The sequence below is a fragment of the Scomber scombrus genome, chromosome 17 (genome assembly GCF_963691925.1).
Source record: "Scomber scombrus chromosome 17, fScoSco1.1, whole genome shotgun sequence".
NCBI classification, from domain to species: domain Eukaryota; kingdom Metazoa; phylum Chordata; class Actinopteri; order Scombriformes; family Scombridae; genus Scomber; species Scomber scombrus.
The window spans coordinates 2628389-2641861 of NC_084986.1; the positions used below are offsets into that span (position 1 = coordinate 2628389).

At 44.6% G+C, this 13473-nt stretch overlaps 1 protein-coding gene across 1 annotated transcript in view; it reads left to right on the top strand.

Annotated features, from left to right (window-relative positions):
• cad (carbamoyl-phosphate synthetase 2, aspartate transcarbamylase, and dihydroorotase) overlaps nucleotides 1–13473 on the top strand; it is a 41273-nt gene that overhangs the window by 24821 nt on the left and 2979 nt on the right. Inside the window, 16 exon segments of the mRNA XM_062436799.1 lie at nucleotides 638–719; nucleotides 1796–1962; nucleotides 2854–3018; nucleotides 4019–4150; nucleotides 5051–5252; nucleotides 5342–5532; nucleotides 5626–5766; nucleotides 6324–6413; nucleotides 6677–6781; nucleotides 6783–6825; nucleotides 8419–8612; nucleotides 8925–8999; nucleotides 9361–9573; nucleotides 11542–11667; nucleotides 11786–11941; nucleotides 13089–13190. Of these exon segments, the coding sequence (XP_062292783.1) occupies nucleotides 638–719; nucleotides 1796–1962; nucleotides 2854–3018; nucleotides 4019–4150; nucleotides 5051–5252; nucleotides 5342–5532; nucleotides 5626–5766; nucleotides 6324–6413; nucleotides 6677–6781; nucleotides 6783–6825; nucleotides 8419–8612; nucleotides 8925–8999; nucleotides 9361–9573; nucleotides 11542–11667; nucleotides 11786–11941; nucleotides 13089–13190 (2184 nt within the window).

Here is a 13473-nt window from a genome sequence, read left to right on the forward strand (position 1 = left end):
CCTCCTTCCTTCCCTCTGTCCTTCCTGTCTTCTTTTCCTTCCTTCCTTCCTTCCTTCCTTCCTTCCTTCCATTCATCTGTCATTCCTTCCTTCCTTTCATCCATCTTTCCTTCCTTCCTTCCCTCTGTCCTTCCTGTCTTCTTTTCCTTCCTTCCTTCCCTCTGTCCTTTCTGTCTTCTTTTCCTTCCATCCTTCCTTCCTTCCTTCCCTCTGTCCTTCCTGTCTTCTTTTCCTTCCTTCCTTTCTTCCGTCCTTCCTTCCTTCCATCCTTCCTTCCTCCCTTCCTCCATCTTTCCTTCCTTCCTTCCCTCTGTCCTTCTTGTCTTATTCTCCTTTCTTCCATCCTTACTTCTCACTACGTCGTGCTCATGACTCTTCCAGTGACTCTCTGACCAATCAGTGGCCGGCAGTCTGATGATGTCACATTTAGTATCGGCTCGGCTCGCTTGGAACCTCGGCAGAGCAGATACTAAAAAAGTACCAGGTACCAGGTACTATCCCTGATGTAGTACCAGGTACCAGGTACTATCCCTGATGGAGCCGAGTAGAGCTAGAACTGTATAGTGGAAAAGCTTGCATTCAGTTACCTAGCAACATAAATCATATAAATTGATGTATTTTGTTGTTGTTGTTGCAGGCTCTTCATCAGATTGGTCGAAGTCCACCAGTGAAAACTCACATTGACAGCATGGCCTCGCAGACGTTGGTCCGACTCCCCGGTGAGTCGCTGCAGCTCCGACGTCACTAATGTGTCGTTTGATTCTGACTCAGCACTCATGCACACTAACTCCTAATCACTGAGTATATTACCGGATATTTAAAGTAGCCTGTTTCTGTTCTTATGCACTTAAACATTAAATCTGTGCAGCAGAAACTTGAGATTATGAAGGTCATGAATGCATATGAATGAATAAAACTAGCAAACTAAATAATCCATCTTAAACCTGCATTAATGTGCATTTTTCAGCCACTAGGGGGCAGCAGAAACAACACTAATGGCGCTTTTCCACTAGACCGTTCTAGCACTACTCGGCTCGACTCGACTCGGTTTGGTACCATAGACTGTATATAAGAAATGGACGTAACATCCATGACGTCACCCATTGGTTTGTGGACTGTTGCTCAGAGGCCAATAGTATCGGATCTGAGCAGCGCCATCTTGAAAATTTCAGGTGCATGCTGGGAAAAATAAAAACACGGATTCTACTTATATGGGCATCAGAAGGGGCATGAGGCGCCCTCCTGAACCTGTGAACCAATCAACCTGTCAATCACGACGTAGCCACGCCCTAATGCATACCCTGCTTTATCGTCACATATAAAATCAGGGAGGCCAAAATGTCCCAAATGAACATCATACTGCATTGAAGAAGGCTTTAAACTAGCGATTGAGACTATAAACACATTTTGAAAACGTTTACTGAGGTTAGAAATCAAGTGAGAAGTTGGTGAATTCTCCATTGACTTGTATAGAGACGGAAGTCCTTTTGACACCAAAACGGTCGCCCCCTGGTGGCCTTTTGATAGAATGCAGTTTTAAGTTACTTCCGAGTTGGCATCATTTCAGAGGATTCAGAGGGAATACCCGCCTGCTTGGAACCTCGGCAGAGCAGTTACTAAAAAAGTAACAGGTACTATCCCTGATGGAAACGCAAGAAAAACCGAGTAGACTAGTGCTAGAACTGTATCGTGGAAAAGCTCCATAATATGGTAATAATAGCAAACTTTTTAGTGCTTCAAAATGTCCCAAAAAAAGTCACATTTTTACAGTTTTGTTTTTTTAATTGACTGTCAGGTCTGATCGACGTCCATGTCCACCTGCGGGAGCCCGGTGCCACACACAAGGAGGACTTCTCGTCAGGTACGGCGGCGGCTCTGGCAGGAGGGGTAACCATGGTGTGTGCGATGCCCAACACTTCCCCCGCCATCACCGACCCCAACACGCTGGCTCTGGTGCAGAAGGTACGCAACACATTTCATATCAAGAGAATTGAATAATATATTAACCTTTGTGTCGTCCTCCCGCGTCAAATTGACCCCGTCTGTTTTGACTGTTCCTTCTTTCCTCCCTTCCTTCCTTCCTCCCCCTTCTTTCTTTCCTTCCCTCCTTCCTTCCTCCCTTCCTTCTTTCCTCTGTCCTTCTTTCCTCCCTTCCTCTTTTCCTTTCTCCCTCCCTCTCTCCTTAGTTCCTTCCTCTCTTTTTCCTCCCTTCCTTCCTTCCTCCCCCTTCTTTCTTTCCTTCCCTCCTTCCTTCCTCCCTTCCTTCTTTCCTCTGTCCTTCTTTCCTTCCTTCCTCCCTTCCTCTTTTCCTTTCTCCCTCCCTCTCTCCTTCTCTCTTTAGTTCCTTCCTCTCTTTTTCCTCCCTTCCTTCCTTCCTCCCCCTTCTTTCTCTCCTTCCCTCCTTCCTTCCTCCCTTCCTTCTTTCCTCTGTCCTTCTTTCCTTCCTTCCTCCCTTCCTCTTTTCCTTTCTCCCTCCCTCCCTCCTTCTCTCTTTAGTTCCTTCCTCTCTTTTTCCTTCCTTCCTTCCTTCCTTCCTCCCACCTTCTTTCCTTCCTTCCCTCCTTCCTTCCTTCCTTCCTTCCTTCCTTCTTTCCTTCTTCCTCCCTCCCTCTTTTCCTTCCTTCTTCCTCCCTCCCTTCCTTCCTTCCTCCCTCCTTTCCTTCCTTCTAACTCCCCTTCCATCCTTCCTTCCCTCTAATTTTAAGTTAAAAGAGAATCCTGTTTCCTGTTTGTTTTAAATTGACTAAAAAGCGAATCACTGTCCTCGTCTGAATGTTGAGACAATGAGAGATATCAGTGTTTTTTTTTTACTGTATTTTCTTGAACTAAAAATATAAATCTTGTTTTTATCAGCTGGCCAAAGCGGGCTGCCGCTGTGACTACGCTCTCTACGTCGGAGCTGCTTCAGACAACGCTGCCGTGCTGCCGTCCATCGCCGGTCAGGCAGCAGGTCTGAAGATGTATCTGAACGACACGTATTCAGACCTGAAGATGGACAACGTCTCTCTGTGGATGGAAGTAAGTCACTAAATGTTTAGAGCAGGAGGGTCAGACTCTTCTTCATTTAAGGGACATAAACAACCTGATATGATCTGATGTGGGACGGATTATTAAATAGAGGGAAGGGAGGAAGGAAAAGAAGACAGGTGGGAAAGATGGAAGGAAGGAAGGAATTAAGGATGGTAGGAAGGAAGGAGGGAAGAAGAAAGAAGGAGGGAAGGATGGAAGGAAGGATGGAACGAAGGTAGGAAGGAGGGAAGAAAAGAAGGAAGGAAGTAAGGAGGGAAGAAAGGAAGGAAGGAAGGAAAAGAAGACGGGCAGGAAAGATGGTAGGAAGGGGGGGAAGAAAAATGGAAAGAAAAGATGGAAGGAAGGAGGGAAGAAAAGGAGGGAGGGAGGGAAGGAAGGAAGGAAGAAAAAGAAGACAGGCAGGAAAGATGGAAGGAAGGAGGGAAGAAAAGAAGGAAGGAAGGAAAAGAAGACAGGCAGGAAAGATGGAAGGAAGGAGGGAAGAAAAGAAGGAAGGAAGGAAAAGAAGACAGGCAGGAAAGATGGAAGGAAGGAGGGAAGAAAAGAAGGAAGGAAGGAAAAGAAGACAGGCAGGAAAGATGGAAGGAGGGAAGAAAAGGAGGAAGAGAGGAAGGAAGGAAAGATGGTGGGAAGGAAGGAAGGAAAGATGGAGGGAAGAAGGGAAGGAAGGAAGGAGGGACGGAAGAAAGGAGGTAAGGATGGAAGGAAGGAAAAGAAGACAGGCAGGAAAGATGGAAAAAAAAGGGAAGAGAAAAGAAAGGTAAAGATGGAAGGAAGGAAGGAGGGAAGGAAGGAAAGATTATTGTTCATTAATAATATACATGTTTAGTCTAGTAAAATATTATTTGTCATAATTAAAATTATAGACTTTATTTTGCAAAGATGAGTTTTGTAGATGCTCAGATTCTTCTCGGAGTCGGTATTTAGATTTATTTATTTATTTATTTATCCTCCCCAAACACTAACCTACTGTCTGTTCTGTATGAAGCACTTTGAGAAGTGGCCCAAGCTGATGCCCATCGTCGCTCACGCTGAGAAGCAGACGGTCGCTGCCATCCTGATGGTGGCTCAGCTCTACCAGCGGCCGGTCCACATCTGCCACGTCGCCAAGAAGGAGGAGGTGAGACTGGAGTGATGGAGGAGGAGTCATTCAGTTTATTTGGCTCTATTTAAATAATTTCTCATACTTTCTTCCAGATGTTATAGTGTCGAGTATCTTTGATTTTAAGAATTCATTTGTTCCAACCTCCATCAAATTCCTAAACAATGCTGCTTAAGGCCATAAACTGTATATAAGAAATGGACGTAACATCCGTGACGTCAACCATTGGTTTGTGGACTGCTGCTCGGAGGCCAATAGTATCGGATCTGAGCAGCGCCATCTTGATAATTTCAGGTGCATGCCGGGAAAAATAAAAACAGGGATTCTACTTATATGGGCATCAGGAGGAGCATGAGGCGCCCTCCTGAACCTGTGAACCAATCAACCTGTCAATCACCACGTAGCCACGCCCTAATGCATACCCTGCTTTATCGTCACATATAAAATCAGGGAGGCCAAAATGTCCCAAATGAACATCATACTGCATTGAAGAAGGCTTTAAACTAGCGATTGAGACCATAAACACATTTTGAAAACGTTTACTGAGGTTAGAAATCAAGTGAGAAGTTGGTGAATTCTCCATTGACTTGTATAGAGACGGAAGTCCTTTTGACACCAAAACGGTCGCCCCCTGGTGGCCTTTTGATAGAATGCAGTTTTAAGTTACTTCCGCTTTGGCCTCATTGCAGAGGACCGGAACTCCCCACCTGGTTTTTCCCATTGGTGTATGTATGTGTTGTATGCAATGTTATAGGATATGTGCAATACTGTTATGTAATTGTTGTTGGGAAGGTATGGCTGGTGATGTACTGTTTGTTGTCATTGTGGCTGTCAAGGCATTTATGGCGCAGTTGCTGAGTCCAAGACAATAAAGTATATTGTATTGTATTGATTATTCTTTTATATCCTTAATTTCAGATCCTGATCATCCGAGCTTCCAAGCAGAAAGGCATCCAGGTCACATGTGAGGTCGCTCCTCATCACCTCTTCCTGTGTGAGGAAGACGTTGCCGACATCGGAGACGGACGAGCACAAGTCCGGCCCATGCTGGGAACACGTGAGGACATGGAGGCGCTCTGGGAAAACCTGGACATCATCGACTGCTTCGCCACAGACCACGGTGAGTAAACACACTCTGAAGTAACTTGAAGAAATTCAATATTTTCGCTCTTTTTTTGTAACTATTTTATTGTTGTTTTCTGTCGTTAGCTCCTCACTCTCTGGAGGAGAAGAGCGGCGAGCGTCCTCCTCCAGGTTACCCCGGCCTGGAAACGATGCTGCCGCTGCTGCTCACCGCCGTCAGTGATGGACGTCTGACTATGGACGACATCATCAAACGTCTGTACGATAACCCACGCAGGATCTTCAACCTGCCTGTCCAGGAGAACACCTACGTTGAGGTACATGCACGTTTAGAATAACAGGATTATTCGTCTTGTGTTTTTGGGTCCGTTCGATAATCACGTTAATACTTGTGTGTGTGTGTCGCTCAGGTGGACTTGGAGCAGGAGTGGGTCGTTCCTCAGGCCATGCAGTTCACAAAGTCCAAGTGGACGCCATTCCAAGGGATGAAGGTGAAGGGTAAAGTCCGCCGTGTGGTTCTGCGAGGAGAGGTGGCGTACATCGACGGACAGGTCAGCAAACACACACACACACACACACACACACACACGATCGAAATTAGCTTTTATCTGTGGAATGAATATTTTAACCTTTGTGTTGTCCTCCCGGATCAAATTGACCCCGTTTGTTTTGACTGTTCCTCCTTTCCTTCCTTCCTTTCCTTTCGCCCTTCCTCCCTCCCTCCCTCCTTCTCTCTTTCTTTCCTCCCCCCTACCTTCCTTCTTTCCTCTGTCCTTCCTTCCTCCCTTCCTTTCTCCCTCCCTCCCTCCTACCTTCCTTCCTTCTTTCCTCTGTCCTTCCTCCCTTCCTTCTTTCCTTTCCTCCCTTCCTTCCTCCCTCCCTCCTTTCCTTCCTTCCCTCCTTTGTTGTAGCAAAGAAACAGGAAAACACTTCACAATACAGCACATCGTTCTATATTTAATTCTACATTTATACACATGTATGAAACTAGTATTTAAAACAACCCACACATCTATTTTTATCACACACTGATGCCCATGTTTATATATTTTGTTTTTTTTGTGTGTAATTTGATTGGTTTAATGAAACATCTCTGTGTGTGTCTCAGGTTTTGGTGCCTCCAGGTTACGGTGAAGATGTGAAGACTTGGCCGGCTGCTTCCATCCTTCCTGCTGAAGCTGTTAAAGAATGTCCAAAGGTTTTAAAAAATAAGCTAAAAATACAAATAACACAGTCTGAGTCTGAGGAATAAAATCAAATAATAGACGTGTGTTTATCTCTAGTCGTAAAGAGTAGAAACCCAAAATGTTGAAGGGTTGTGTGTTAAACAGTTAATGTGAATACTGTTTTATGGAAGGATGTTGTATGCCTTTAATCTAAGAGTGTGTGTGTCTGTGTGTGTGTGTGTGTGTGTGTGTGTGTCTGTGTGTGTCTGTGTGTGTGTGCGTGTGTGTGTCTCAGACCCCGGAGCATCCTCCTCGTCCGACTCCTCCCCGTGAAGGTCCGGTACGAGGCCGAGCACCCAGCCCTCGGCGCTCAGGGGCGGGAGAAGGCCGCTACCTGCTACCCCCCCCGCACCCACCGCTCCTCTGACCCTGGACTACCACCAGGTACTACAACTCCCACAATGCACTTGCACGGGACAGGACAAGATATTTTCTTGTGCATTGTTATTGTTTAGCATAGTGTCTCAATGTGTGAATGAAATATAACAATTTGTGCAGAGTTGTCGCTGTTGAAAGGTGGAAATAGCTTCAAGTTTACACAGTGAATTCACATTTTTTTAAATATATTTTATGACTTCTATCTACTGTCTCTGTTATTCGCATATCTCTCGAACTGTTGATCCCATTGATTTCAAACGTGACAGGTGTCTTTCTACAGGCACGAGTAAGTGCAGTGCCAAGTTTGACGTTGTTTGGATAATAAATGTAAAAAATATAGATAAATATATCGGTAAAAGAAGCACACATAAGGACCAAAGTTAGAGACACTATAAGGACCAGAGTTAGAGAGTTATGGCGCTTTTCCACTACACAGTTCCAGCACGACTCGCCTCGCCTCGCCTCGGTTCTTTTTGCGTTTCCACTAGGGAAAGTACCTGGTACCTGGTACTTTTTTAGTACCTGCTCTGGTGAGTTTCCAAGCGAGCCAAGCCGGTACTAAAATGTGATGTCGACACACTGCTGGCCGCTGATTGGTCAGAAGAGTCATGAGCCGTCACACACAAGAATCAAACCCGGCATTTTTAAATACCAGCACCAGCGTTACAACCATAGTTACAGCCATACGGCTCAATTTTCTTGCTTTGTGTGAGACAGAAAGCCTCATACAGCAGCAAGTACACCACTGCCTCCATGTCATCCATTGTTTATGTGTTTGTGTCGCGTATAAAACGAAGTCACGGCAGTTTCGCGGAGCCGTGCTATGACGACCCCGCCCACGTTGAGTAGGTACTTTTTTGTAATGGAAAAGGTTGTTCCTGGAACCGTACCGAGGCGAGCCGAGTCGAGACGAGTCGTGCTGGAACTGTGTAGTGGAAAAGCGCCAATAGAGAGTTAGAGAGGCTATAAGGACCAGAGTTAGAGAGGCTATAAGGACCAGACTATAAGGACCAGAGTTAGAGAGATTATAAGGACCAGAGTATAAGGACCAGAGTTAGAGAGGCTATAAGGACCAGAGTTAGAGAGACTATAAGGACCAGAGTTAGAGAGGCTATAAGGACCAGAGTATAAGGACCAGAGTTAGAGAGATTATAAGGACCAGAGTATAAGGACCAGAGTTAGAGAGACTATAAGGACCAGAGTTAGAGAGGCTATAAGGACCAGAGTTAGAGAGACTATAAGGACCAGAGTTAGAGAGACTATAAGGACCAGAGTATAAGGACCAGAGTTAGAGAGGCTATAAGGACCAGAGTTAGAGAGACTATAAGGACCAGAGTTAGAGAGACTATAAGGACCAGAGTTAGAGAGACTATAAGGACCAGAGTATAAGGACCAGAGTTAGAGAGACTATAAGGCAGCGGAGCTTTGGCAGCTACAATGTGAAATACACTTCAGACCCTCAAAACAATGGATGAAACTGAAAACACTTCAAGTAGCCCAGACTGCTTTGTAGTAAACACACACTGCACTAGTATTATGAATGTCCTGTATTTAACTGATGGTAACTGATGGTAACTGACGCGTTCCTTCTGTCTGCAGAGATGATCATGCTCCCACCCAGCGGTGCCGTTGAGGGTTACACTCACCCTCCTCCGCTGTCCAGGCTGTTGTCTCCTCAGTCGATCCCAGGTCAGATACCTGCTGGACAGATGTCTCACTACCAGACGTCTCCTCTGCTGCATCTGCTGGTGGGACAACACATCCTGTCTGTCAGCCAGTTCAGCAAAGAGCAGGTTCGCCATGCACACACACACACACACACACACACAGACACACACACACACACACACACACACACATACACACACACACACACACACACACACACACACACACACACACATAAACACACATACACATATATATATATATATATATATATATATATATATATATATATATACATACCCACACACACACATATTCTGAGACACACATAAACATATAAATACACATATAAACACACACACACACACACACACACAGACAGTTATTTTATAACTGGTTATAATAATAAAATCATTTCTTTGTTCTGGTTGTTTCAGATCTCTCATCTTTTCAACGTCGCTCACACGTTGCGTCTGATGGTGCAGAAAGAACGAAGCCTGGACATCCTGAAGGTCAGTTACTTATAAATATCATATTAACTTCACATGTAGAAACTGTGTATTCCTTTATAAAAACTCTACTTCTTTCCTTCTCTCCTTCTCCTCTTCCTCTTCTCTCCTTCTTCTCTTCTCTCCTTCTCCTCTTCTTTCCTTCTCCTCTTCTCTTCTTTCCTTCTCTCCTTCTTTCCTTCTCCTCTTCTCTCCTTCTCCTCTTCTCTCCTGCTCCTCTTCTTTCCTTCTCCCCTTCTCTCCTTCTCCTCTCCTTTGCTTCTCCTCTTCTCCCTTTCTCCTCTTCTCCCTTTCTCCTCTTCTCTCCCTTCTCCTCTTCTCCTTCTCTCCTTCTCCTCTTCCTCCCTTCTCTTCTTCTCTTCAGGGTAAGGTGATGGCGTCCATGTTCTACGAGGTCAGCACCCGCACCAGCAGCTCGTTCTCGGCGGCGATGCAGCGTCTGGGCGGCTCCGTCGTCCACTTCAGCGAGTCCACGTCGTCCAGTCAGAAGGGAGAATCGCTGGGCGACTCGGTCCAGACAATGAGTTGCTATGCCGACGTCCTGGTGCTGCGACACCCGACGCCCGGAGCCGTGGAGGTGAGATTCATGTTGGAGGCTTTTTATTGTGAAGAGAACACAAGTCGCTGTGTGTGTTTGTTTCTAATCCATGGGTGGCAAACATGAGGCACGTGGGCCACAACTGGGCCACCGAGGGGTCCAATCCGGCCCACTTTCCTTCCTGTATTCTTTTCCTTCCTTCAATCTGTCCTTCCTTCCTTCAGTCCTTCAATCTCTCCTTCCTTCCTTCAGTCCTTCTGTCATTCCTTCCTTCCTCCCTTTCTTTCCTCCTTCCTTCTGTCCTTCCATCTTTCCTTCCTTCCTTCCTCCCTTTCTTCCACCCTTTCTTTCTTCCTTCCTTCCTTCCATCTTTCCTTCTATCCTTTCTTCCTTCTGTCCTTCCATCTGTCCTTCCTCCCTTTCTTTCCTCCTGCCTTCTGTCCTTCCATTTTCCCTTCCTTCCTTCCTCCCTTTCTTCCTTCTGTCCTATCTTTCCTTCCTCCCTTTCTTCCTTCTGTCCTATCTTTCCTTCCTCCCTTTCTTCCTTCTGTCCTTCCATCTTTCCTTCCTGTCTTCTTTTTGTTCCTTTCATCCTTCCTTCCATCTTTTTAATGGACCGACCCACATGAGATCAAACTGGGCTGCATGTGGCTCTAACTATACATAGATATATATCTGTATATAGATATATATAAATAAAGATACTATTCCAGTCAGTAGTTGCTGTTTAACTTTAAAGTGATGATGAACTCACCGGGTTTCTGTTTCCTGTTCTACCAGCTGTAGTGTTTTACTCTCTCTGTGGTCTGGTGAGAACTTCCTGTTCCTGCCACTTCCTGTCACCTGTGCCCCAACATTAATACAACCCTCATAACCGCCACCTAGTGTCCAAAATAATACTGCAAGAGACATCTAAACCAAATGACATGCAGTTAATATAAATGGTTCTTATAAAACCTGTTCAAAGCTTCCTGTGCTGGATTCTAGTTAGATTTAGGACAGATTTAAAGATAGTTGTATCATAAGAAAGGCAAAGTTATTAGTATAGCACATGTTAACAACAAGGTAATTCAAAGTGCTTTACATATAACATAGAATGTATCAGCACATGGCAAAATAAAAAGTGTTGAATTGGAATTTAAATTGAGCTAAAATAGAGTAAAGACAGATAAAAACTTCAACTTTATTGTCAATGAGAGAGAATTAATCCAACATGAGGACTATAAGCACATAAAACATAAAAGAAATATAAAGAATATGAGTAAATGAAGGGACAACATAACATATAGTGTGTTTATTCATTATAATTCAATCTAAACTATCAAAAAGTAAAACAAAAGGAAGCATCACCTGCTAATAATTGGATATTAAGTCTCACTTTCAGTATGTGTTTAACTCTTATTCTTCTTTAAAGTCTGTGTAAGTAAGAATAAATGTGTTCTTTTCTGTGTTTGACATACCACAGTAAAGTGTGTTGTTAACCACCCTGCCAAATTTGAATGATTAAAAAAATCGCTAAATATATGAAATTAGGCTTCAAAGTTGTGTAAAAGTCTGCCTGCTGTCTCTGCTCCCAAACGCTGTGGGTGTGGCCGCCGAGTCCGCTGAAGCCCCGCCCCCTACCAAGTATCACCTGTCAATCAAAGTCACCACCTCTACCAGAAACATGGACGCTAGGTCTGAGAGCTTTCCGCTGCTAACTCAGCTGCTAGCTCGGTGGCTAGCTCAACTGTTAGCTCAACTGCTGGCTCGGCGGCTAGCTCGGCGGCTAACTCAGCTAACTGGCTAACTGTAGACTGTAGTAGTAGTAGTGTGCGCTGAATGTATTTATACCTCTACAGCAGCAGGGCGGGTTTATGCTAAGCCTAGCTCCACAATTCAAATCTAAATGGTTGAAATGCTTTTTACACCTTTTTTTAGAAATACATTTATGACCTATTTAATGTGTTTAGAAGAAAATGTCTGAATTCACTTTACACGGTCTTTAATATGTTACGTTTTCTACAGAGTGCATCCCGTCATTGTCGTAAACCGGTGATCAACGCTGGCGACGGCGTCGGGGAGCATCCGACCCAGGCGCTGCTGGACGTCTTCACCATCCGAGAGGAGCTGGGGACGGTCAACGGCATGACGGTGAGGGACAAAAAAGACCCAAAAAAAGAAGCTTCAATGACGCTAAAGCTTCTGTATGATTTAAGTTAGATAGATTAGGTGTTTATATGGTTTTTTTTTATGTGTGTTTTTCTGTCAGATTACGATGGTCGGAGATCTGAAACACGGCCGCACCGTTCACTCCCTCGCCAAACTGCTGACTCAGTACCGCATCACTCTGCGCTACGTGGCCCCCAAGAACCTGCACATGCCGACAGAGATCATCAGCTACGTCGCCTCGAAGGGAATCAAACAGGTGACGACGTGTTCAACTGTTTTAATGAGCGATTCGTCGTTTTTTTGGGGGGTTTATTTTTAAGCAGAAGTACTAAATATTAACTGGTTCCAGCTTCATCCTTCCTTTCATCTTTTCCTCCTTTTCTTCCATCATTCCTTCCTGTCTTCTTATTGTTCCTTCCTTCCTTCCTCCCTCCCTCCCTCCCTCCCTCCCTTCCTTCCTTCCTTCCTTCCTTCTGTCCTTCCATGTTTCCTTCCTCCCTTTCTTTCCTTCCTGTCTTCTTCTGTCGCCGGTTTTCGTTCCTTCCTTCTGTCCTTCCTCCCTTTCTTCCTTCCTTCATTCCTATCTTCCTTCAATCTTTCCTTCCTCCCTTTCTTCCATCTTTCCTTCCTGTTTTCTTTGTTCCTTCCTTCATTCTGTCCGTCCATCCTTTCTTTCTTCCCTGCCTCCTTCCTCCCATCTTTTCTCCCTCGTTCCTTATATCTCTCCTTCCTTCATTCTGTGCATCCATCCTTTCTTTCTTCCCTCCCTCCTTCCTTCCATCTTTCCTTCCTTCCTTCTATCTTTCCTTCCTCCCTTCCTTTCCTTCCTGTTTTCTTTTCGTTCCTTCCTTCCTCCCTTTCTCCCCTCTGTCCTTCCATCTTTCCTTCCTCCCTTTCTTCCTTCCTTCATCCATCCATCCATCCTTTCTTTTTTCCCTCCCTCCTTCCTCCCATCTTTCCTTCCTTCTTCCTTCCCATCTGTCCTTCCTTTCTTTCCTTCCATCTCTCTTTTCTTCCCTCCTTCCTTCCTCCCTTTCTTCCTTCATTCATTCTGTCCTTCCTCCCTTTCTTCTTTCCTCCCTTCTTTCCTCCCTTATTTCCTTCTGTCCTTCCTTCCTCCCTTTTCTTCCTTCCTTCATTCTGTATGTCCATCCTTTCTTTCTTCCCTCCCTCCTTCCTTCTATCCTTCCGGCCCAGATCAGATCAAATTATTCTGTTTGTGTCCCTTGACTGTAAATAACTTTGAACCAATAATCGCTCCTGTTCGACTGTTCACAGGATAAATAAATAACGGCCTCTTGAATGTTATCCGAGTTTGAAACATGTATATAAGTCTTTATCAGTCCTGTTTTAGACTCAGACTTTTTTTCTCAGACGTGTTTTTTCACCTGTGTTGCAAACAGGAGGAGTTTGAGAATATCGAGGAAGCTCTGCCCGAGACCGACGTCCTCTACATGACGAGGATCCAGAAGGAGAGATTCGCCTCTGAGGAGGAGTACAAAGCCGTACGTAACCATGGTTTTCATCTCATCAGCTGATTAAAAAGCCTTAAATTAAATATGATTTCTTACCTGCCTTGGACGATTTTTTACCTGTAGTTGCAGGTTGTTGGGAGGTTTTCTACATCTATAAACTACAAATAAGACTGTTTTTAACTACTGCTGGGCAATATATAGTTAATAAAGATCATGATATTAGACTAGATATCATCTTAGATTTTGGATATTGTAATATCATGATATGGCATAAGTGTCTTTTCCTGGCTTTAAAGGCTCCATCACAGTAAAT